This window comes from Cibotium barometz, chromosome 24, assembly GCF_041138505.1.
Source record: "Cibotium barometz isolate CiBa-2024 chromosome 24, ASM4113850v1, whole genome shotgun sequence".
NCBI classification, from domain to species: Eukaryota; Viridiplantae; Streptophyta; class Polypodiopsida; order Cyatheales; family Cibotiaceae; genus Cibotium; species Cibotium barometz.
Window position 1 is genome coordinate 27,138,710 of NC_141069.1, and position 24,739 is coordinate 27,163,448.

General features: G+C 40.3%; 1 protein-coding gene across 1 annotated transcript; it reads right to left on the minus strand.

Annotated features, from left to right (window-relative positions):
• Nucleotides 1–793: 793 nt before the first annotated feature.
• On the minus strand, nt 794–1,688 carry LOC147625101 (uncharacterized). The gene has a single exon (XM_086818936.1). It carries the CDS (start codon nt 1,613–1,615, stop codon nt 908–910), a length of 708 nt encoding a protein of 235 aa, XP_086675062.1. The 5' UTR covers nt 1,616–1,688; the 3' UTR covers nt 794–907.
• Between the last annotated feature and the right edge of the window lie 23,051 nt (nt 1,689–24,739).

Below are 24,739 nucleotides of genomic sequence, written 5' to 3' on the forward strand. Positions count from 1 at the left end.
GGCATTAATTAATATAAGTACCCACGAAAAAAGTGAAGGGCAACTTAAAGAATGCATGTTTACACAACAACAAGATTCCATTCAAGTGAAATTTACAAGGAAGACGGCTAAGTAGCGTCTAGGAAATCGGATTTAAGGAAAAGATGAAGATAAGAGGAGGAGAAAGAATCACGTTTCTCCTGGATCGCACAGGATCTGGCGGACTGCAAAGAGAGTGAGGGCAGAGAAGAGGAAGAGGAGGAGCAGCACCGCACCGGAGTAGCTCCAAATCCATACGCTCCCAAATTGGGAGAGCGCGGTGTATAATCTGTCGAAGGTGCCATAGCCTTTGAGCTCCGACATGGTATAAGGACCTATGAGCTCGGGCTGCCCTTCTTCTATGTCGTAATCAACGCCTGTCTCCTTGAGTGTCTCTATGCACTTGTTCAGTGCCCTATGACAAGCTCTCTCTTTCTCTCATGGAACCGCAACTCTTGCTTTGCTTATTAGGGGGAGAGCTCCTTCTCTCAGGAGGAAGAGAGGCATGTAGGAGGAGCTTGCTATCCTTAAGAAGAGGCATGTAGGAGAAGCACGCACAGGCGATGACGCTGTAACGAAGGCGAGGAGACAATGACACGATTAGCTGCCAGCGAAAGAGGAGGTAAGGTCTGGATGGAGTAGTGCATGGCATTAATTAATTAATGCTCATGATAATGTATCACGGGCATTAATTAATATAAGTACCCACGAAAAAAGTGAAGGGCAACTTAAAGAATGCATGTTTACACAACAACAAGATTCCATTCAAGTGAAATTTACAAGGAAGACAACAAGATTCCATTCAAGTGAAATTTAGAAGGAAGACAGCTAAGTAGCGTCTAGGAAATCGGATTTAAGGAAAAGATGAAGATAAGAGCAGGAGAAAGAATCACGCTTCTCCTGGATCGCACAGGATCTGGCGGACTGCAAAGAGAGTGAGGGCAGAGAAGAGGAAGAGCAGGAGCAGCACCGCACCGGAGTAGCTCCAAATCCACACGCTCCCAAATTGGGAGAGCGCGGTGTATAATCTGTCGAAGGTGCCATAGCCTTTGAGTTCCGACATGGTATAAGGACCTATAAGCTCGGGCTGCCCTTCTTCTATGTCGTAGTCAACGCCTGTCTCCTTGAGTGTCTCTATGCACTTGTTCAGTGCCCTATGACAAGCTCTTTCCAAACGGTGCTGCTCTGTGAACTCTGCAATCTCCTTCAGCTTATGAACACAGGCTCCAAAGGCGGCAAGCGAGACGAGGAGAGACAAGCAGAATGGAAAGTACCAGTTGTTGCACCTCAGGAGACTGGCTTGAGCCACGGCCGTGAGTATGACACCTTGGAAAACAAAGAAAAGGCCCAGTATCTGATACAGATCGAAGCTCGAGCTGCTGCGGCTGGCCTGTTTCCTCCCCAGACTCCGCTCGCTCGCTTCAAAGAGCTTGTTCCAGTGCTCGAGCATCGCTCTGTGCTTGTTGTATGCTTCGTCGCTAGCGTATATGGTGTGCAAATTAAGGCTCCTCTTTCGGAACTCAATATAGTCCTCCTCCTCGGCTATCTCTCCCCTAGGAGGTGGAGCAGCAGGAATTATTACGGAACTGCTTGCCATGGTGATCTAAACAGCCCTGGGCAGTCTCACCTAGGCTACACGAAGCAACCAAGCAATGGAGTCGTGGTGCGACAAGCTGTATAATATACATACTACTGCGCAGTGCGACAAGTTACGCTTCTATTATGTTCTATACTAACCAAGAAGCTGCTGCAGTTAACGCTTGCCAGTCAACTTGCAGCTAAGTGGCTAGTTAGTAACTTAGTAGTAGCTACACACTGCACGGTCCAGCAGCCAGCTGCGTTGCGTGGTGTTCCGTGTCACGGTGTGTGTCTCAAGAGTTAAGACTCGGTCTATTACTATATTGTCTTTATTCTTATTATTAAGTCTTCATTTCTACCCTTTGACAGGCCTGAAAATTGAAGGCTGCAACGGCCTTCTAAGGCTCTCACCCTTCAGGCCGCCTTGTATGAAGTACTAGGAAAAATTAAGGTGGCAAATAAAAACCAGTTTTTAAATTTTGCCTTCACCAAAGTAGTGGGAAAAGCACTATTTAAAGAAAGGCACCAGCACTCCTTAGCGATCTGGAGTATGCCTCGGCACTTAGCAATAACGCACGTCTCATTGCTTTACCATCACAGCCTGCAGCCTACAGATTATTGTCTATATATATATATATCTCTCTCTTTGTTATAGTGATGTGAATATTTTTTGTTGTTTTACACAAGGTAGGGCTGCAATTTTCACGATTAGTTGGATTTGTTTCTGATGGTGCTTCTACCATGAGATGATGGTGTTTCTACCATGAGACGAGCAAACATGTTAAGAAACATGGATCAAGGCTAGGCTTAAACTAAGGTGGATTAAAGCAAATGCTAAACATAATTAAAATGAACAAGAGTAGAGAATAACTAAAAGAGATGAATAAGATATGCAACCAAATGGACTTACTTATATTGCTTTAGATGAGTTGATGTGTTTACATTGCTTGGAAGTGCCCCTTTTATATGAGGTGGCTTTGAGAGCTCATGTGGGATAAGTTAGCCTTGATGATGCAACAACTTGCTAGATTTTGCTCTTGGTTGGCTTACTCAACTCACTCCCTATCTTTTCCTTGTACTCTTTGGCACCACATTTCTCAACACTCCCCCCTCCTTGGTGCCAAATTTTTGGGCTACTCAAGGTGGTTAGATATGAGTTACAACATATTTTCACTTTCCCTTGATGGTGACTTGACCTATCTTTGAGGCCTAGAGGTCATCTCTAAGAGTGAGGTCCCCCCCTTGATAGAGACTTGACCTATCTTTGAGGTTTAGAGGTCTCTTCTAAGAGTAGGGTTACAAAATGATTTTGAATTTTACACTTTCTACATTCCCCTGTGTGCTATAAGAAACTTTGGCCCATGTGCTACTTTGGCACTTCCTTTCCTTAATGCTACTTTGGCTATAGGTGGGAGATGAATTTCTAGCTTGGGGGTACATCATTGGTCCCAGAGGCTTTTTACAAGAACTTTTTATAGGAAGTAGGATTTTCTTTACAACAATTTTTTTGTTTTGTTTAAGAAATGGGTAGTGGTAGCTTCTTTGTTGTTTAGTGCTACATGCTGGCTTGCGATTTCCTTGCTTTTGGTTGATGAAAATCCCTTGTTGCTTCTTGGCTCTTAGTCTTTTCTCTTTGGATCGACTCTTGGCTCTTTGATAGGTCCTTTGATGTGGACTAGATTCTCTTCATTGTATAATTCTTTGTACTTGATCTTCTTGTGTGTCTTTGATGCATTATGTGTGGATCTCGTGCTTTGGAATGCGATCATCTCATGCACTTGTGATCTAGCCATATACACCTTTTCTTTGATTATGCACACATATGCTTGCATACTCATTTGGTTGGCACATTTTTACAGGAGTTGCACTCTTCTCTTTCACACAAATACATATTAGTGTGCTCATTTGGCCACTTACAAGAATTGCATAAAAAATGATGATGAGAATCATATTAGTGAAAATACTACGATAGTGCAGTCCATGTCGATGCCGAAAAGTTTGGCAATACCCATCAATCTTAAGATACTTAGAATATAAAGCACATGTGAACAACTCTTAAGGGAATAAGGTTTAAACCTTTGACAATATATATATATATATATATATATATATAACACCTTATCTTTTTATCTCGACTGTGTGGTCATGACTGTCGATGCAGAGCAGGTTGTTATCTTCGTGGTGGCCACCTTGTGGATGCATTGGACCCCAGTATTTCTTCATTTTAGTAACTACAAATCATCTCCCACTACAATACATCGGGGGCACAATAGTGTTTTCAGCAGCGCTTTTTTTTTCGGGATGCCGGGGATTCTGTTCGCTGCTCCGTAATTTCGCTGCCCAGCAGGCGAAAGTTCATTGTTGCTGAGCAACACTCCTAACAATGAAATTTCACTGCTCCACAATGTTTATAGCAATGAAATTTCACTGCTGGTGGGCAGTGCCTTTAACAGCGAAATTTCGTTGCTATATTGTGATTTCGCTGCTCCTGATGAACAACGAAGATAATAGTGAAATTACGCTGCTATTTTCGTTGCATGAAATTCCAGAGAGTTGTTGGATGCTGAATTCTAAAAATACATGTCACATATACACAGAAAATGATATATAGTTTTAAAAAAACATCCATTAAAATCCTTGGAGCCATGTTTTGAGGAAAAAAAAAAGATAGTTGAAAACTTTTGGGAACCAAAACAATGTCAAGATCATGAATCTATCCCATCTTGTAATAAATCTATATTTGTTGCTTCATCAATGTCTATACCTAATGGAAGCTCAATGAAAAGATAGGGTTCTATATCAATATTAATATCACTATCATGATCCAATGAAGCATTGTCATGATTGATAGGTGGCTCATCATCTTCTTTCGATTGATGTTCCTCATGCTCTTCATCGGCCCCATTCAAAATGTTTTCTTCATCGTCTTCTTCCAATGAGCCGATTGAGGTAGTACTTGCACCTTATCGAGAGATTCGGCCTCCACATCTTGATCTTGAAAGATATGTTTTGAATGAGGAAAAACTTGTATAACATAGCACCACTTTGGATCAATTCGATTGGCGTGAAACACAACCTAATATTACAAAGCAAAGGGATTACACTTTTATTATACTACATCAAGATTTAATTTGGAATTGGTTGGATTACTAACCTGTTGACAGTGTTGAGGTAGTACGAAGGTATCTTTCTCATCATTCCACTACTTGGTGGAATCAATTTGGAAGAACCATTTCACGGTTGCTTGAGCACCTCTATATATCACTTTGAACCATTTGACATCAAAGATGAATAGACTAAATGCTCTAAATCCAACCTCAAGAATATCCTAAATAGTTCCACAATACTCAAGATTGTCCTCTATATCATTGGTATCATGTCTACTGGCTCGACTTTCTTTCTCAAAAGTTGCCATCACACCACAATCAAATGTGTTTCTTTTAGAATCCACATGCTCCATGCAAAAGTGCCTTCCCTCTGACCATATTGCATTATATAGTTTGTACTAACATTAAACAAAAGCATGGCATTTAGTATAGTGCATTAAACAAGGTATATACGTGAGATAGAGATGAAGAATGTACTTACTTGAGGGTCACATCCTCTTGCATACTCATGCTCTTCTTTTGTGATCATCTCTCCATTTTGCGATGCCATCGATATTGCCATACAAAGCCATTCTATATTGATCACATTTGGTAGAGGTTCCAAGCTAGGCGCGGGAATGGCAACAAGCGTCTATTTGCTCTTTTGAAAGCTCTTCTCTCATCCTTTCGTCTATTGATTGCATCCTTGTATCTCCCAATCCACTTCTCCATGATGGGACTATTTAGAATGTAGAATGTATTCACCTTGTGGCGTAATGCTTCATGTAGTCTTCATTGCCTTCCTTTTCCCTGAGGCACATTAGTGATTAGTCGGTCATCCTCCTCATTGCTCCACAATCGTGGCATGGAAGGATCTATGTGAGATAGATGTTTTGAGATATACACGAGAGACTCTTGCATCAGCCATCCCTTTGCCATGCTTGCTTTTGGCCTTGCTCTTTGTCTCACAAAGTCCTTTAAGGTTTTCATGAACCTTTCAAGAAAAAACATCCATCGAACATGAACATCTACACAATGCCACTTCATCAACCAAATGCACCACAAGATACAACTGGATAGTGAGAATTGTTGTAGGAAAGTTGTCCTCGATCATACACACTGCCTTAATAGCATTGAGATGAGCCATCTCAATAGATGTAGTATCTATATCCTTTAAGAATATGTACCTATATACATAACAATTATGTGTACTATTTACCAATACATAACTTGTGAGCGCATGAGAATTCCAAATAAGCAATATAAAAGTTAGTGAATTGAAGAGAAGATTCATACCTCACTAGCTTCCCATTTTGTAAATATCCTCTCTCACCTTCTTGTCTCCACAACCAACTATAGCAATTGGAAGAATAAACTATGCATAAAAAAATAGAATTTAATATATGAGCTTACAAATTATGTATCACAAAGAGAAAATGGAAAAGCAAATATTTATATACTTGTAATATCTTGTGCCAATCATGTGTCTTGAGGCCATATAATTGTTCCTCTCCTTTCTTTTTGGTCTTCGTGAAGGCATCCTTCAATGAATGCATTACTCCCGTTGGTGTACAAAAAGAGGCGATCACACTTTTCACCTTATTGTGCTCCCTCTTAGATACCCATGGTGCCTTTGGTAGGACTATTTTGCCACTCTCACTTTTAATTGGTCATGCACTTTGAAGGCATCCAATGTTTTGTAAGTCATCCCTTGCACCCTTTGTATCTCTTTTATTAATTAAATGGTACCAAATATTTGTTGCCACATTCTTGAAGATATGCATGTGATCTAAGAGATGATTGATCTTCATGTCACACCAATATGGAAGTCGAAAAGAAGATTGAGTGTCTAGACATCCCATTTGGTGGTGGATTGGGAGTGCTTCTCCATGCCTCAAACGAATCTCTACCTCTCATCACAAGTGGGTGAGACATCATGTGGCACATACTTGGGATGTGAAGGAGGGAGAAATCAATGATGTTTGTCATACACCATCTTCTCAAGTGTAGAGGGTCTTTTCGAAACAAGTGATGGTCCGCAAATCGGACATGCATGATGTCTGGAGGTTGCCAAACCTACATTAGGGAAAATTTGGACTCATTTTTGGGCCCTCTAAGAAATACCAAGTCATCATTCTATTACGAAAAGAGGGATCGTGGATAACTCTATCCATAGTACCTCAAAACTGTATCATGTAACATATCATTGGAAAGATCTTGATGAGAGGATTCTAGCGCACCAACCTCCGATAAATTTGGAGTTTTTATGCTCAAGTTATGGCCTCCCCACCAAAAAATAACCTCAAAAGTTCCATACAGAAGCCTCACCCTGATTGGTCCTCCTTATGGAATATTCCCTAGAATCTCAAAGAGCTTAAAAGGCCCAAAAGTAAGTCCAAATTTTCCCTAATGTTTTAAAATTGAGATGATTGAGGTAGAGATATAAACTTAAAGTTTAAAGACTAAACTCTTATGGATATAAGGTTCAAGTAGGTACCTAAGCACTCTGAGAACCTGGGATAGTCATGCATCATCTAAAGCAAAACTCCTTTCACCTCCGCCTCACGCCTATTTATTGGCCTTGAAACATCATGTACTTTGATACCTTGCCATAGTGTCTCAAGCTCCTCAATCAAAGGCTCAAGGTATACATCCATGTTTGCCACCTTATACTTGCGTGGTATAAGGAGAGCAAGTATGATATGACCTTTCTTGATTGCCACCCATGGAGGGAGGTTGTAATTCACCAATACAATAGGCCAAGTAGACCATGATACGGACTTGAAGCCAAATGGATTAACACCATCCAAGCCCAAGCCAAGACGTAAGTGATGAGGCTCATCTTTAAACTCTGGCCATTGATGCTCCACATGTTGCCATGCCGGTGAATCAGTTAACCATCCTCATGATGCCATCAGTCGAGTGATGAGTAGCATGCCATGTCATGAGTTCAGCAATCCCCTTACATTTAAACATGTTTTAGATGCGAGGAATGATAGGGAAGTGTATCAAAACCTTTCAGGAAACTTTATCTCCTTGCAAATCATCCCTATAGAGGCTCTCCCCACATTGTAGACATTGTGTTGCATCTTTATTAACCCCTCTAAATAGCATGCAATCATTGGGACATGCATGTATTTTTGTATAATCCATACCTAGCATAGAGAGCATTTTACAACACCCATCTCGTGAGTTCGGTAAGAGATTTTGAGGGGAAAGAATATTCTTGATAAGCCTACAACATAGGGTAAGAAATCATATGTCAAAATATTAGCAAGGAGAGTATATAGAACATGAAATATTTTCAATAGAATGAGGCAGTCTTACCGAAGAAGACTTGTGACACTTGCATCACTCCATCCATAAGTTGTTTGCAAGTTCAATAGCTCCAAGTTTTCTCGTAGTGTGGAGTATGAACATCCCTCATACAAAGGTGTGCTTGCCTCTCTATGCAAGGTTTCCTCCTCTTGTGACATTGGAGCTTGCTCACTATCATCTATGACTTCCTGTCCAAAGAAGTCATTCACCATGTCATCCATGATGAGATTCTCTTCCTCCTCATGTGGCAATGGTGGAGGCACCTCATTCATTGGTCGGGGAAGATGAGTCTTAGCCATGCTTTCCATATGAAGCCTTGCCACCTTCCGCACTCTACCTGATGTCACCAAATGGTGTGGCATGTTACCTAGAACTCTCCTATGGTTCTCCTCCATGTCATCATCTGCACTTGGTTGTGCCACTGCCTCATGAAGACCATATGTTTGGACATGCTCAATTGCTATATGACATTGTCATATATACTGGCCCTTGCATCGATCACACATACATCAAATTTTTTCTCTCAACCATGCCTCGGATCCAACTTCCGGCCCTTGATGATCAATGTCAGACATCTTTAACCTAGGCAAAACTGATTTAGGGTTCATCCAAAACACACAACAACATCCAGTACTGCAAATAGAAAATTACCTAGGGTTTCGCTGCTAAATAGCGACCACAGTAGCATTTTTTCATTGCACAGCAGTGAAAATCCGCTGTCGAGCAGTGACAATACGCTGCTCAGCGGTAAAATTTCATTGCTCACCAGCGAAGCTAGCAATAAAATTTCGCTGCTTAGCAACAACCTACGAAACTGTGACTCTGCCTAAATCGCCATCGATGGGTGTCAATACCTACCTACTTCCCCTATCCTGCACATGCACAACCTACTCCTACAACCCAAGTTTTCCTCTCACCTCAACTCATCCCTTAAGGGTGTTGGATCAATCAAGTCTCTCTCTCCAAGGTAAGCACTTCTTGCTTTCTTCCCTCTTTCATGGTTTCATGTCTTCTTCCAAGCTTTCATGGAAAGCTTGGAAATAGTTTTATGTGAGTTTCTCTCCTTTCCCCTCTCTCCTTTTCTCCCTTCCCCTCTCTTTCCTATCCCTTTCCCTAACCCTAACCTAGTGCATAGAGCTCTTATAGAGAGCTTTGATGGAGAGCTCTTTCCTATCCCTTTCCCCTCTCTCCTTTTCTCCCTTCCCCTCTCTTTCCTATCCCTTTCCCTAACCCTAACCTAGTGCATAGAGCTCTTATGGAGAGCTTTGATGGAGAGCTTTGATGGAGAGCTCTCCATTAAAGCTTTCTATTAAGCATTCTATGCATTATGCTAGGGTTTAGGCTTAACATAAACTAGTTTTTCCATTCACTTATTCATTAAGAGTAGGGTTTAGGGTACTCACCTCTTTTTTCTCTTGTTCTTCTTGCTTACTAACGTGTTAATGAGGACTAACTTTTTTATTTATTATGTTTCTTTTTTGTAGGATTATTCTAGTGAGCAAGGTTTTGGGCATAGCCTCTCATATGGTAAGCCCTCTTTCTTCATTTGTGCTTCTTGTCTTTGTGTTTTTGCACCCTTGGGTGTGCCAGGGATTAGGATTAGGTCAATAGTCAATAGGATTCTTTATGCATAGTCCTCTTATGCATAGCCCTCTTATACATAGGGCTATGCATAGGGCTTATGCATAGGGTATGCATAAGCCCTATGCATAGCCCCCTTATGCAATAGGTCTAGGCTATGTATAGGGCTTATACATAGCCCTCTTATGCAATAGGGCTTATGCATAGGCCTTATGCATAGGGCTTATGCATAGCCTTATGCAATAGCCCTCTTATGCAATAGACCTCTTATGCATAGCCTTATTGCATAGCCCTCTTATGCAATAGGGCTTATGTATAGGCCTTATGTATAGCCTTATGCAGAGGGCTTATGCATAACCTTATGCATAGGGGTATGCATAAGCCCTATGCATAGCCCTCTTATGCAATACGGCTAGGCTATACATAGGGCTTATGCAATAGCCCTCTTATGCAATATGGCTAGGCTATACATAGGGCTTATGCATAGCCCTCTTATGCAATAGGGCTTATGCATAGCCTTATGCATAGGCCGTATGCATACCCTTATGCATAGAGCTTATGCATAGGCCGTAATGCATAGACCTTATGCATACCCTTATGCATAGAGCTTATGCATAGGCCTTATGCATACCCTTATGCATAGGGCTTATGCATACTCTTATGCACAGTCCCTATGCATAGCCCTCTTATGCAATAGGCCCTATGCATAGCCCTCTTATATTATACATAGGGCTTATGAACTAATGAACTAATGTTTTGATAATCTTTTGTAGGTCTATTAAAGAAAACTAATGTTTTGATTTATTATGATAATCTTTTGTAGGTCTATTAAAGCAAACAACCACCAAGGGTATAGGCCACGCATACGATTCATATGGATTCGGCTAGTAGAGGTAAGCCCTCTTTATTTATGCTTATTCTCTTTGTGTTTTTGTACCCTTGGGTGCCGGGGATTAGGTTTAGGTCAAGAGCCTATAGGCCTTACGCATAGACCATATGCCGTATGCATAGGGCATATGCATAGGCCATAGGCCGTATGCATAAGGCCTATGCATAGGCCTTATGCATACCCTATGCATAAGCCCTATGCATACGGCCTATGCATAGGCCATATGCATAGGACCTATGCATAGGCCGTATGCATGGGCTGTATGCATAGGCGTTATGTATAGGCTGTATGCATATGGCATACGGCCTATGCTTCTCTTGCAAAAGAGGAGTTGCCTTTGGCTTTAATAGTGGGGAGCGTGTGGAAATATCAAGAGAGCAGCAAAGAATAATTCAGAGAAGCCTAGTGTGAGGATTGGAGGCACGCACGCAGCTTCGTGAGAAATCACCTAGGTGCTTTTCAACAACAAGTAGCGGCGAGTGCTTTGACTATGGAAGAGAGGGGCTGCACACTTCGGCTCTGGTGGTGGGAAATATTCCTTTCTTGCTCATTTCGTAAGTATCATTTCTTCTCTCCTTACATTTCATTTTGTACTATATTGTTTTCTTGAAATAATTATATATTTTCTTAATTATTTTTTGTAGAGGGAGGTTATTGGGTGTGACCCAACAAAGGAGGAATATGGCTATGGGTATAGAGTCCCCCATCCGCAATTGTGGGTGTGGATGCGTACGCAAGGTGTACGCTTGGATGAGTCTATTTTGGGGACTCAAGCTAATGAGTAATGTGTTGCCTAAACCATTCTCTTTTCTACATCTAATTATATTTTAATGCTCTTGCTTACCTTACGCTTGATGGCATATATGTAGGATGAAGGGGAAGAAGAAGAGGAGGATCCAGATTATCAGTGTGAAGAAAGTGAAGAGGATAAAGAATCAGATGATGAAGATCACTCAAAATCCAATGAGGATTCCAATTAGACACCTCTTCATTGTAATAACAGTGTTTCTAGCAGCGAAAATGGTCCGACACCTAGCTACCCTTCTAGTTATAAAAACGTTGCTATTTTTGTTGCTAGACCCTCATTCTGTTGTAGTGCCCACGATGGCTGTGCACTAAGTTTGCTACTACTTATTGCAATTGACAATGTTTACAACTTTCATAAAAAGAAGCTAGAAGTACTATTTACGTGTAGTCAAGAGAGCAATGCTATAACCATTAGTTGGGCAAGTTGTAGTTGACAAGCACATAGATGTGATGCCAAAAATGGAGCTAGAGAGACTTGTCAATGTTGTGCTCTCCGACTAGAAGCAAGATTGCACTACTAGAGAATGCACTTTGTCTTATCCTAATCGAGATGCTAATGCAATGCTAATCTTCTTCCATCTTGGGCTGCAATGCTCCAATTTGGTGGCACCACTTTTCAAGAGTGAAAGAAAGAGGAATACCTAATCCTAATCGAGATGCTAATGCAATGCTAATCTTCTTCCATCTTGGGCAGTAATGCTTCAATTTGGTGGCACCACTTTTCAAGAGTGAAAGAAAGAGGAATATCTAATCCTAATGCATAGTCTAACCTATTATCCTTGCTAAGTCTAACCAACTTGGCTTTGATACCATGTTGAGAAACATGGATTAAGGCTACGATTAAGCTAAGGTGGATTAAAGCAAATGCTAAACATGATTAAAATGAACAAGAGTAGAGAATAACTAAAAGAGATTAACAAGATGTGCAACCAAATATACTTACTTGATATTGCTTGAGATGAGTTGATGTGTTTACATTGCTTGGAAGTGCCCCTTTTATATGAGGTGTCTACTAAGTTTCTTGAGAGCTCATGTGGGATAAGTTAGCCTTGATGATGTGGCAACTTGCTAGATTTTTCTCTTGCGTAGCTTACTCAACTCACTCCCTATCTTTTCATTGTACTCTTTGGCACCACATTTCTCAACAAAACAAGGGTGCTCTTATGCAACTTTCAGAGGTTGTTGTTCATATTGTGGGGGTCCATTGTGTGACACATAGAAAATCCCTTATAATTTTAGATCACTTCTATGAATTTTCTCAAATGGATGCATTTACAAATAAAGTTCATGCATGGGTTGGAAATCTTTAAAGAGGCACAAAGCCATTGAGAAGCTTATGAAAGATTTTAATCTTAGACCTTTGGAGGTTGTAAAAAATCATTATGTACATTGGTTGGTCAAGAGGACAAACTATGAGAAGGTTGGGAATGATGATGCTAGCATTGCTTTTGGAATTCAAGCAAAGTGATGCTTCTTTGTACACCATGCCCATAATACATTTTAGGTGCAGTTCTTCTTACATTTGTTGCTGATCGACATTTTGTATGAAATGAATGTGATTAATCAAAAATTTCAGAAGGAGAACATTGAAATCACAGAGATAGCAACATCTTTGGATGTTGTAATCATAGAGCTTTTTCAAAAAAGGTATCTACAACATCCTTTTGGTTAATGGGTCTAAAAGTTTGAGAGATTTTTTATCAAACTCAAAAGATGTTGTGATTTGTCATGTTGATAATGATGGGAAATTCCATAGACATGACTTTGCACTACTCATGCTTGGGAAATAATAAAAGTGGCAAGACATGCCATGAATTCTTTGCTTTGTTGGGAGTTAAGTTTGTGGAAAAAGAAATTGTAGGGTTGACTGTGAGCATTGTATGGACTTGCCATTGTTTAATGTTGCTAAGGTGTTTTCTCCTAAACATTATCACAGAGATATAGAGATTAGAGATGATACAAATCAAAATTACTAAGTCGTATGCACAAGAAGTTTGAAAGCATTGTGGATGCCAATCAGTGTGAAAGAGAAATGGAGTATTTCTCTATAGTTGTCTACAAAAGAGTTTTCAAGCTACAGTTTTTTTAAAGCTTGGGAGCAATGTAACACAGGGAGGAGGGATGGATTGAATCTTATTGTAATCTTCGAAAACTGTGGCAAATAATACTTGTGATTTCTGTTAGCACAGCATGTTGTGAGCGTAGTTTTTCAAAACAAAACAAGATCAAGGATGATGAGAGAAGTTATTTGATGTGCTTTCTACATTGGATAATCTCATGTTTTTGTCTCTCTCAGTACCACAATCTCTAGATGAAGTGGAATGGGGATTTTTTTTGATATTTGGGTGTCCATAAAAGCTTACAGACCTCAAGAATCGGCAATATGAGTAATTTATAGCCTTTTTAAGAATTTAGTAGACTTTGTTGGTGGATGATTTCTACAAGAAGACTTACAAGCCTAGTAGAATGGGACTGATTTTTGAATTTAGGCACTTTTTTGTTGAGCTTTCAAGCAAGATCTCTTTTTGTATTGTGTCAAAATATGATTTATTTAGAGTTCTTGTTTAGTTTTTATGTATTCAATACTGATTCAAGAAGACTAGCTATACAAAGAATTAGTTGCAAGAATTATTGTAGAAGGCTAAGATTTGTTATTTGTTTTCTTGTGACTCGTACGATTGACAAAATTGGGCTATGCCATTGAAGGCCAGCCAACCTTCAAGGCCTTAAAAAAAAAAGGGTCAAGGTAGGGCTGCAATTTTTAGTCCTACCCTTTGATCACATTGTTGGTGGCCCGTGGGCCTTGAGTCACTCTAATCTCTTTATTAGTCCTAACTTCACCCTAATGCATGAGTTCACAATTGGTGGTTTTGTATAATGTGTTAGGAGTTGTTCACCCTAGGGGGGCTAGTGGGCGGCTAGAGGGAAATTGGCTTCCCTCTAAGCAGTTCAAACTTCACACCATAAGGATAGAAAACTTGGGCTACCCTCCAATGGCATATGTAACCATCACTAGAAAGGGTTGATTAGATCTACCATCTCCCCAGTGCTTCATTTTCTACTTCAAATCTTATGACATTCTAGGTTTTTGATAGCTTTTCTAGGTCAGCCAATGGTTGCCTACTATTAATTTCAAAATAAGATTTCCTTTTTTTATCTTAAATCGAATCTTACCACTCACTTGGACTTAGCCTAGTGGGAATTAAATCCCCTTCAGTGGCAGTGTTTGGAGGGCCTTTGGTGGGGCTCCTGGTAGATGGCATGAATAGGCCTTTAGGTGTTTTCTAGTGTCACAAATAAACTTTAAAAAAAAAACCAATGAAAAAAAAGGACAGGGTTTGAGCTTGTTAAACACAATGGTTAACATTATTTTAAAGCATGGGTACGCTTCATGTAGCTCATTTTTATTTAAATCATGCTAAGCGCTACATGTAAAAGATATATGGGATGATCGAGCTTCAGACATGTGTAATGTTGGCCGCATAAGCCTAGGTGTACATAGAGCTAGAAGAACCAATTTTGAGTCCCCCAATCGTTAAATGGGGCGGCTGGCCATTGTAAATAGAGAGCTCATGTATATAAGTGACTTATGAAATATGAAAAGGGATAGTCCCATTATCACAATTGAGTTTTGCTCTCTCTCTCTCTCTCTCTCCCCCCCCCCCTCTCTCTCTCTCTCTCTCTCTCTCTCTCTCTCTCTCTCTCTCTCTCGTGTGGCAATGGTGGTGATCTTGTGTGTATGCATGCTTTCTTGCTAGGTTGTATGTGTGTGCGTGTAGGTGATGCTCCCTTTGCTTGTCTCTCCATCGTCTTTTTCTTGCTCTCTCTCTTTGACTCTTGCATACATGAAGGCATTAACTAGGAGTTGAGCTCTCCATAGCTCCCTCTCTCATTTCTCTCCACTTAGCTTGAGGAAAGCTCCACTTGGGTGATACAAGTGGTGGTGGAGTGAGTCATTAGTGGCTTCACATCTAGGAGTTAACCTTCATAGGGTTGGCTAAGTGCATGTTCCCGAACTGACCCTTGTATCGTCTCTTGTCTCTTCTCTTCTTCTGCTCTTATACAAGGAAGTATGCTCATTTTGGTGAATATCTTTGGCACCACCTACTGGGGATTACACTTAGATTAGGGCCCTCCACATTCTATTCATTAGCTAGAGTCTTGATTTTCTTGAATGGAATCCAAATCCACATGTAGGAGTGGGTTATGAGATACATGTTTGATTTGTGTAATTTTTTTTTCTTCCTACAATGGAGTTCAATGGAGAAATTGGAGCATGAGGAGCTTAGGAGGCTACACCAAAAGCGGGAGCTACAAGTAAGTGCCCTAATCTTGCTCTTGAGTCCATTGATTTTTTCTTTTCTTCAACTAGTTGAAAACTGCATGCTAGCTTAATCCCATAATTAATCTTAGGATATTATGATTAATTAGGAATTGTATGCATCATTGGATATCTTGGGACTAGCCTAAGCCATGCACAAAAAAAAACACAAAAAATGATCATTGAGGATTTGAAATCAAGGAAAAACTTGAGAAAAAAATAGGCACAGTTCAGTCTGAGAAGTGAATGGCCATTCACTTCACAGAGGTATGACTTCTTTGAGAAGTGAACGGCCATTCACTTCATAGAGGTACAACTATATGATCTTAAGGCATGCCCGTTCACTCCATGTGATAGAATCTTTTCATATCTGCCTCATGAATGTGAGTAATGTTCATTAAAGAGAGAATAAAGTGTAATAAAAGGGGTATGAAAGAAGTACAGATAAACTATCAGGGGAATGCATTAGGGAGAAAAAGGACTATAAAATGGGCCCTTAATAATAAAAAAATTAGTGCTAATCAAGATATCCATCAATGGGGGGGGGGGAGTGCACATTCTATCCACTAGCTTTAGCTATAAAATATAGGGTAGTTATTACATTTCTTAGCCTTGTCCCCCTATCTTCCACCTCTCTCTAGAGGTCACACCAAAGCTCAATTCAAGGGTCAAATCTCCTTTTTGAAACGACATGGGCCAACATTTTTAAATAAAAAAGTGTAGCTCGGCCAAAAAACAAAACCTAAAACTTTGAAATTTTGGTTTTCCCTCTCCAAAAAGGTGTTTTTACCTCAAAAAAGGTACCTAATCATATTCTATGGTGGGAAACCCTTTTTTCAAGCTCATTTCAGCTCTCTAAGCTCTTAATCTCTCTCTAATCCTCTTTCACAAGCTTCTTTAATCTTCTACTATTGCATAATCATCTCTAAAGCTATTATACCCTCCCTAATCTCATCTTGCTCTCTCTTGCTCACCCATACCAAACTTTAATATTCTATTTCTTCATAATCTTCTTTTTCTTTAAACATTTCTTAAGTTGTTGTGCCCTCTCTTTTCCTCTCTTCTTCACCCATACATCTCATTATGCCTACCTCTAGTAAGAGACCAAGTGATTCCATCTTTGAATACCTTCTCTACAACACTATAGATGATGAAGGTGTGTGGATCGGGCATCCATTTAGGATGAAAGATTGGGTTTATATGCAACCAAGTGCCACAGGTCCACATCGAGTTCTTAACTGTGGTGTTTTGGAACACCATTAGAAGGGAAGGATTCTTTATTTTAAGAAGCATAAGAATGGAGAAATCAAGGCAATAATACAACATGTCTACATGGCTATAGACATGTATCTTCCTCCTTCCATGGAGAGGAATAGGCTCCCTTGCAACTGTAAGTATGTGGTTGTAATTTTATTTAGAAATGGCTTGTTTTGTTTTACTAATTATGGTATGAGGGTTGCAGACATTTTTCCATCAAGCTATATTGAAGAACAACCTTTGAGAAGCCTCACTCATGTGTTTGGTGCTTTTCATAGTACAATAGGTGAGCTAATGTTTCCAGGTGAGAATCATAGAGCCCTCTTCAACAAAAATATATTCTTTTACACACACTCTTACAAAGTCCCTTCTCGGCCTACAGAGAATATGGTAGCCTTGAGGAGATCCCTCTGTGGACTCTTTACATAGTGTAGAGTGGCCAATTCGGGATAGGTGGAGTGTTAATGCTTTCAAAAACAAGATGTATTCTGACATACACTCCTCCTTAAAATTCTCTAAGGCCTCTAAGTCTGTGGGGCTTGGATGGTTTGCCCCAATCCATCTATTTGTATTTATGTTCTCTATGCTTTCTCCATAACCCACCCCAATAATGTTCATTTGCAAGAAATTGCAAATTGAACAAATTGACAATGTCTTGGGTATTGGATGGAATATTGTGGAGGGGTTATAGAAAGGTGACATCTACTTGTGTAAAGTGGTGCCTTCTTCAAGTGTGACCTTTCGATACTTGAAGACTTGTCAGAGCTTATCCATTCGATTCTTTGATGAACGATGGATGAAGAAGAATGGGGAGTGGGTCCCCTTGCAATCAAGTGAGCATGTGGATACACCCATAGATTTATCTGTGACTCTTCCCTGATGGTTCAATTGAGGTGGTGAATGCAAGAAATGAATGGAACTTGGGAGATATTTGGGAGCATTTTCTCATTCTGGAATTTCAAGATGTCCAAGAAGCAAGCTTCAAGATTGGCTGACAAAAGGTGAGCTTTGATATGTGTAAATTTGCGTTGCTTTGTGTTTTTTGAATATGTTGTTTTATTTATTACACTTGTGTTTCCTTGTTTAGATTGGAAGACATTTGGAGAAGAGCTTAAAGGTTTACAAAGACTAGAGTAATGGTGGATGCAAATTTCAACTTCAAAATTAGTGTCACAAGTCGTCGAGGGGCTATTTGTCTTTTTTTTTGTTTATTAGTATGGTTTTGTATCAAACCTATTATAAAATGATGGTTCCTTGTGAATGACCACTTGTGTTATTTCTTGTCGATTTAATTTATATCTTTATATAAATTTGGGGTTATTTACTGGGTTATAGTCTGAAATGCCCAATGTTTAATTTTGTAGTCTATAAATATAGGACCTCTCTCATTTTCTAACACTTTGTTTTGAAGTTCCTCTCTCTTTCAGCACTCATCACTCCATTTATAGCATTTGTCACTCCCTTCCAGCATGGACCCAAACATGGCATACAAGAGGTTTCTTGAGTTCTTGAAGAGGACCAAGTGGCTTGATAGAGAGGAACTTTTCTTTATCTTCTCCCGTCGCGAGATTGACTTTGGAACGACCATCCTCTTAGCAGAAGAGGACTACAAAGGTACTCTTGACTACATGGAGGAGTACATGAGGCCATTGGAGGAGTACATGAGGCCATGGACTGTCAAGCTACCCACAGGAGGACGGTGATTGGGTGCCATGCAATCTCCTATGATATATTAACAAGAATGACATGAATGCCCTCAGGAGGTTGCAAAAGTTCCAAGATATTGTGCTCCTTGGTGGTCACTATAAGCAGATCACCAAGGAGGAGATGCTTGCACTTCAGAGGGGGAAGATTGGCCTCGATTTCCTCTCTTGGGTTGCCACCTTCATATACCTTTGTGGTGAGAAAGCCTCTAATGAAGAGGTAGAGGTGGAGGATGTCTCAATTGGAGGCATGGTACAAGGCAAGGAGGAAGATCCTAAACCTGAGGTCCTCAACAAGCTTGTTGAGGCCGTTATGGCCAAAGATCTCCTCCTCCAAATTGAGGCACCTCAATCTGGTGAAGCATCCTCATCAAAGGCATTGGTGCCATACTCTGGAGAGGCAAGTGCCTCAGCCACAATAGAGGGTGGAGAAGAGGTGGGGAGGGTTCTATAGAGGGTACCCTAGATGTACCAGATATAGTGGGCAAGGGAAAGGAGGCTACACATGAGATGTCAGAGCTTGAGCTTAGTAAGCTCAGCTCTGTGGTGATTGAAGGGGAGGAATTCCTCTTTTTACATGACCTAGAAAAGGTCTACAAGCTCAACCAAGCCGAGTGACTCTCCTTGTTAGCTGTGAATGATGAATTTCCCATCGACAACAAGGGCTTGGAGGCTTTACAACAAGGGCTTGTTCCGGTGTAGGGGGTGGTGTGCATGAGTCGGTGAGATGATCCTGAAATCAACAATTACAGAGGCTGATCAAAGCCTTGTGTGACTGAGGAGGAGTTTAGAAAAGCTCAGGAACAATTGCCGTGCCGACTAGAGAGTCTGAGGATGCTACATTAGTGTCGTTGGAGGAACACAAGTCCTCCATTGACATTTGTAAGCCTGAGGTGGTTGGCTCTGATTTCAAACACACGGTAAGATAAATTATGTATGAATCTAATAAACATAATTGATAATACTACTAGAATTCCACTAATCCTCTTTCTTGTGTGCAGCATATAGTCTCTGGTAGATGCTTGGGCTCAATGTAAAGGTGGCACACGCGAGGGTTTTGGAAGAGATGCTGCGTTGGCCCATTACATGGGTCATATTGCACTTCAACACCTTGTTGTGGTGTACAATGTATTCACCCCCATGGCAAGCTTCTACATGTTAGCCCTCAAAGAAATTAGCAAGGTCCTATGCTTGTCAACGATTTCAAGAAACGCTGACAAGATAGTGCTCATCAACAAGGCTACAACATATGCTGCCTTCCTAGGGGATTATGCTTCTAAAGTGCTCGCACACACTGCATTTTGCGGCCGGAGAGTATTGGTCAGAAGGACCTAGATTGTGTCGTCAATGCCATATTGTCGGGGACCCTTCCACTTAGCAAGAAAAGGCACAAGACTGTAGCTAGGCATCTCAAGAACATTATGAGTTAGCCTAGAAAATTATCTTAGATATTTAGTTCGACACTACTACTTTGTTAAAGACAATCAATGTAACTCCTTTTTATTAATACAAGTGGGCTTTTCTATACATGATGTCTACATGAAGTTTGAATAGTGTAAGTTTCCATGATATGAGAGAGAGAGAGAGCCATTGTGGATAACACTGGATTGCATGCATGTTTAGTTTGTGGTATCAATAGTGATTAATTTGGGCCAACTTCCCATGATGTCCCCTGTCCTCTCTAACCACAATGGGTGTGTAGTTGTGTCCTATCTAGCCATGATATGAGAGAGAGAGAGAGAGAAAGAGAGAGAGATTGTGGATAACACTAGATTGCATGCATGTTTATTATGTGGTATCAGTATTGATTAATTTGGGCCAACTTCCCATGATGTCCCCCCTGTCTTCTCTAACCACAATGAGTGTGTAGTTCTGTCTAATTTAGCCAACACCCAGCTCTAATTGACAGCAAGGCCTATGTGTATATGAATGTGAATTCTTGTACATGACAATTGGAGGCCACCAAATACAAAAATAGCCCCAACCTGAATAGGGCGACTTTTGCCCAGACAGGCTTGTTGTCTGGGCAAAAGTCACCCTGTTCAGATTGGGGCTCCTTTTGAATTTTCTAGCCTTCAACTGTCATGTATAAGCATTCATATAGGCCTTGCTATAAACTAGGTGCTTAAAATTAAAGATATATAGTGCCCTACAAAGTAGTATTAAGATATATAGTGCCCTACAAAGTAGTATTAAGATCATAAAAGATACCCTTTTACATGATGAGAGAGTTCTTACACATGGAAGGAGAGAGTTTGATTAATGTGAACCATAGATAAATACATTTTTCCCATGATGAGCTACCCGATAAAATGGAAAATGTGGTGCCTTCACACTGGCTCCGTGACATCACCTAGTTATTTAGAGTTCAAAGTAAAATGGTAAAATGTTGCAATGTCCCTGATGCTGACATTGGAAGCATATTTTGAGAACTATCTATATCACACATTGCAAGCATATATCATTTGAAGGCCTAGAAAAGCAAAAAAGACCCAACTTGAATAGGGTGACTTTTGCCCAAACAGGCTTCCTGTGTCTGGGAAAAAGTCACCCTGTTCAAGTTGGGGCTTTTTTTGCTTTTTAAGGCCTTCAAATGATACATGCTTGCAATGTATGATATAGATAGTTTTGAAAAGACTTTATATTCTTGCAATGTATTTTGCAATGTATGATACAAATGGGGCTCACTTTGACAATTTAATTCTATAAGATTTAAATCACCAAAGTGTACATGGATTCATCAATAATATGAATGAGTAGCTGTACAATGGTGCAGTGAACATCATGAAGTGGCCTTTATGATCCTCCATATATCATCCATGCTCAACACATGCCTATATCTCTACTTTGCCTTCATAGACACCTCTAATCACCCATGCTCACTCCATGCCTAAATCTATGATTTGAGTACATGGACACCATGTAAAATTGTGAACTGGCACTCTGTATATATCCAAAATCGTATAGTATCTCTTGTCTTGGCCCCCAAAATCGTATAGTATCTCTTTTACAACACGTGCAATAGGAGCTCTTGGGGATGAGGAGGTCGACACTCTTCTGGAACCTCCGAATCTCCTTTAGAGCTGCCATGCCATTGCGTTGTTTCCTCCAGGGGCACGAGGAGGAGGGTTTCTTGCAGGTAGTTGAGGAGGACGTGCACGTGCACTCCAATCTCGTGCACATTTACGCCGAGAGGATGATGGAGCTCCTTTAGCTGTTGTTGCTAGCTGTTGTTGCTTCTATTGTTGCTGCGCTTGTTGCCGATGCCATGTCTTCTCGTGTTGGCAACGGACCCATGCCTCGATGTAAACTCTTCCCACTAGTTGTGGAACGTATTGGGGGGATAGGAATATCACCCCATGGCACTCGATCAGGGTCAACATCACTCCCTATCTCTCGATCAAGGTCAATGGTGGTGGCCGGGTCAGTGGTGTGTGGATGAGGGGGAGAGGGAGGTGGAGGTGGCAGTGGAGGACGATGAGGTGATGGTGGATGAGGGGGAGAGGGAGGTGGAGGTGTCAGTGGTGTGTGGATGAGGGGGAGAGGGAGGTGGAGGTGGCAGTGGAGGACGATGAGGTGATGGTGGATGCTTACGTGCAGTGTTTTTCGTGTGAGCCATGGCAAAAAGTGAAGTCAAAATATAGAAATGGGAATGAATGAGACTATTATGCCTTTATATAAAGTCATTTATAATGTGTTGAAACCGGCCAAAAATTACAAAACCACCAAATTAGACATGTTTAACCCAACGTCTGCCATGTCTTGCCATTGTGGCATGCCATGTGTCATGGCTTGCTCTTGAACTTCCATTCCACTTCTTATGTTTGCCTCCTTCCTTTTGAGTCGTGCGGCTTTAGCAATTGCTAACATTTGAGCCTTTTCCCTAGTAACATTTCTTGCAAGATTATTGTGATCGAACCAATTAAACATCTCCACAAGATAATTGCTATGTGTCTTCCCTCCACCATGTCGAGTATTCTTGAAGTACACTCCTTTGGCTGCGTTATGTGATTTTTCCATGCCTTGGGTACTGAACATATCCAAGGACCCGTATTTTTGTAGAAAATACAGTCCATGTGCATATACAATGTGCTAGGAAAAAATATCCAAGTAAGAAATTATGAAGACAAATGTTTAATTCCATGTTGTCATAAATATCGTCGTACTTGTTTTCTTACTTTATAGAGTACTAGCTTTTCACATTTATGAATTTCCACTTGCACTGGTTAAAGTTACATAGAATTCAAGAACATTAGAATAAAATAAGCATTGAATCTCTTTAGAAAATATGAAAAAAGGTGAATTTAGATTTGAAAAGAAGAGAGAAACCCAGTATAATAACATGATAGAACCAATTAAACATCTCCACAAGATAATTGCTACGTGTCTTCCCTCCACCATGTCGAGTATTCTTGAAGTACACTCCTTTGGCTGCGTTATGTGATTTTTCCATGCCTTGGGTGGTGCTGAACATATCCAAGGACCTGTATTTTTGTAGAAAATACGGTCCATGTGCATATACAATGTGCTAGGAAAAAATATCCAAGTAAGAAATTATGAAGACAAATGTTTAATTACATATTGTCATAAATATCGTCGTACTTGTTTTCTTACTTTATAGAGCACTAGCTTTTCACATTTATGAATTTCCACTTGCACTGGTTGAAGTTACATAGAATTCAAGAACATTAGAATAAAGTAAGCATTGAATCTCTTTAGAAAATATGAAAAAAGGTGAATTTAGATTTGAAAAGAAGAGAGAAACCCAATATAATAACATTATTTTGCACTTTTTTGAGATTTCGAGGAGGAGAGAGAAAGCCCTTAAAGGGCCCATTTGGAGCCTGAATTTCCCATAATGCTTGGACTATGGTTTTTGATTAGGCTTACTTTGACAAGGATACAGCCAAAATATTTTTTTACTTTTTGTATGCAAGATAAAAAGTGCAAAAATGAATTTGGAAAATCTGGCTAAATTAATATCCAACATAGTGCTCTTACAGAGCATGCAAAGAGTAAAGTCCATAGGGAGCATCATACTTTTATGGAAAACAAAAGGTAGTAATAACTTATACTTTGGCAAATAATAAAGACAAAACTGACATTGCTATTTTGAATCTGTTATCATTGTTGAGATTTGAGGTGACATGTGAGCTACAGAAGGGTTAAGAATTTTATCCCACATTGATGTACAAGCACAAGAGTGTACCTCCTCATATAAAAGGGGAACATTTCAAACAATGAAACATGAAGCAAGCTCTCAAGCCTCTTTATGAGTACAAGTCTCAATCTTATAACCTAATTGTGCTTGAGTCTTAAGCTTAGTTAGCTTAATCTTTTTGAAAGATCCCTGCCCCCTCCGCGCAACGAATTTTGGGGTGCTAACAGTGGAAGTAGAACTTCTTGCGCCGGGCAGAGCCTCTCACTCGGGGCCTCGCCCACCACCACGGATATCTGGACAAGAGACTAATCCCTCGGTTCTTCCAAAATCGAACCCGAAAAAACTTCCCTCGCCTAGCAGACATGTGATTCCTCCAGGATATTTTATTCTAATGTAGTCAAGGTCTTCACTAACTAAACTAATCCAACCGAACCCGAAAGTCTCATGGTCAGATCAAGGAAGAGACTTGCACTTGGATCATAGAGTCCAATGCTTTTTTCCTCATCAAGAGGCACAGCCGTTGATTCTTTTTCATAGAACAAGGGTTATCCGAGATTTACTTCAACTATCGTAAAACTTAACAGAATTGAATTTCATTTTAGGGATCCATTAGTCTAGCCTAACGCCAATCCTATGGGTTAGCCAACCGCCCAACCACTGTAGTGATAGGATCCATTTAGGAATTTGGTTATGTTTTGCCCCGGGTACTAGGGAAAAGAGTTCCCAGGCTCCCTAGCCAGCACTTCAAGCAAAGTTCAAGATAGTCACACCAATATGAAATTGCCTTTTTCACAGATTCAGCTGTCTTTAAAACAATCTTTTAATGAAACCATAGTATCACTGATCATAATCCTCAAAAATATCCAGCTTGAATTCTAATTTCCAATCATTCCTTCATCGGTGTACCTATGACATCATTGGGCAACCAGAACGCTCACCACCTGTTCACTCAGGGGCCTTTTCGATAGTTCCTAGCTCATAGTACCTGGAAATATAATCACATAAGAAAATCCAGATGGA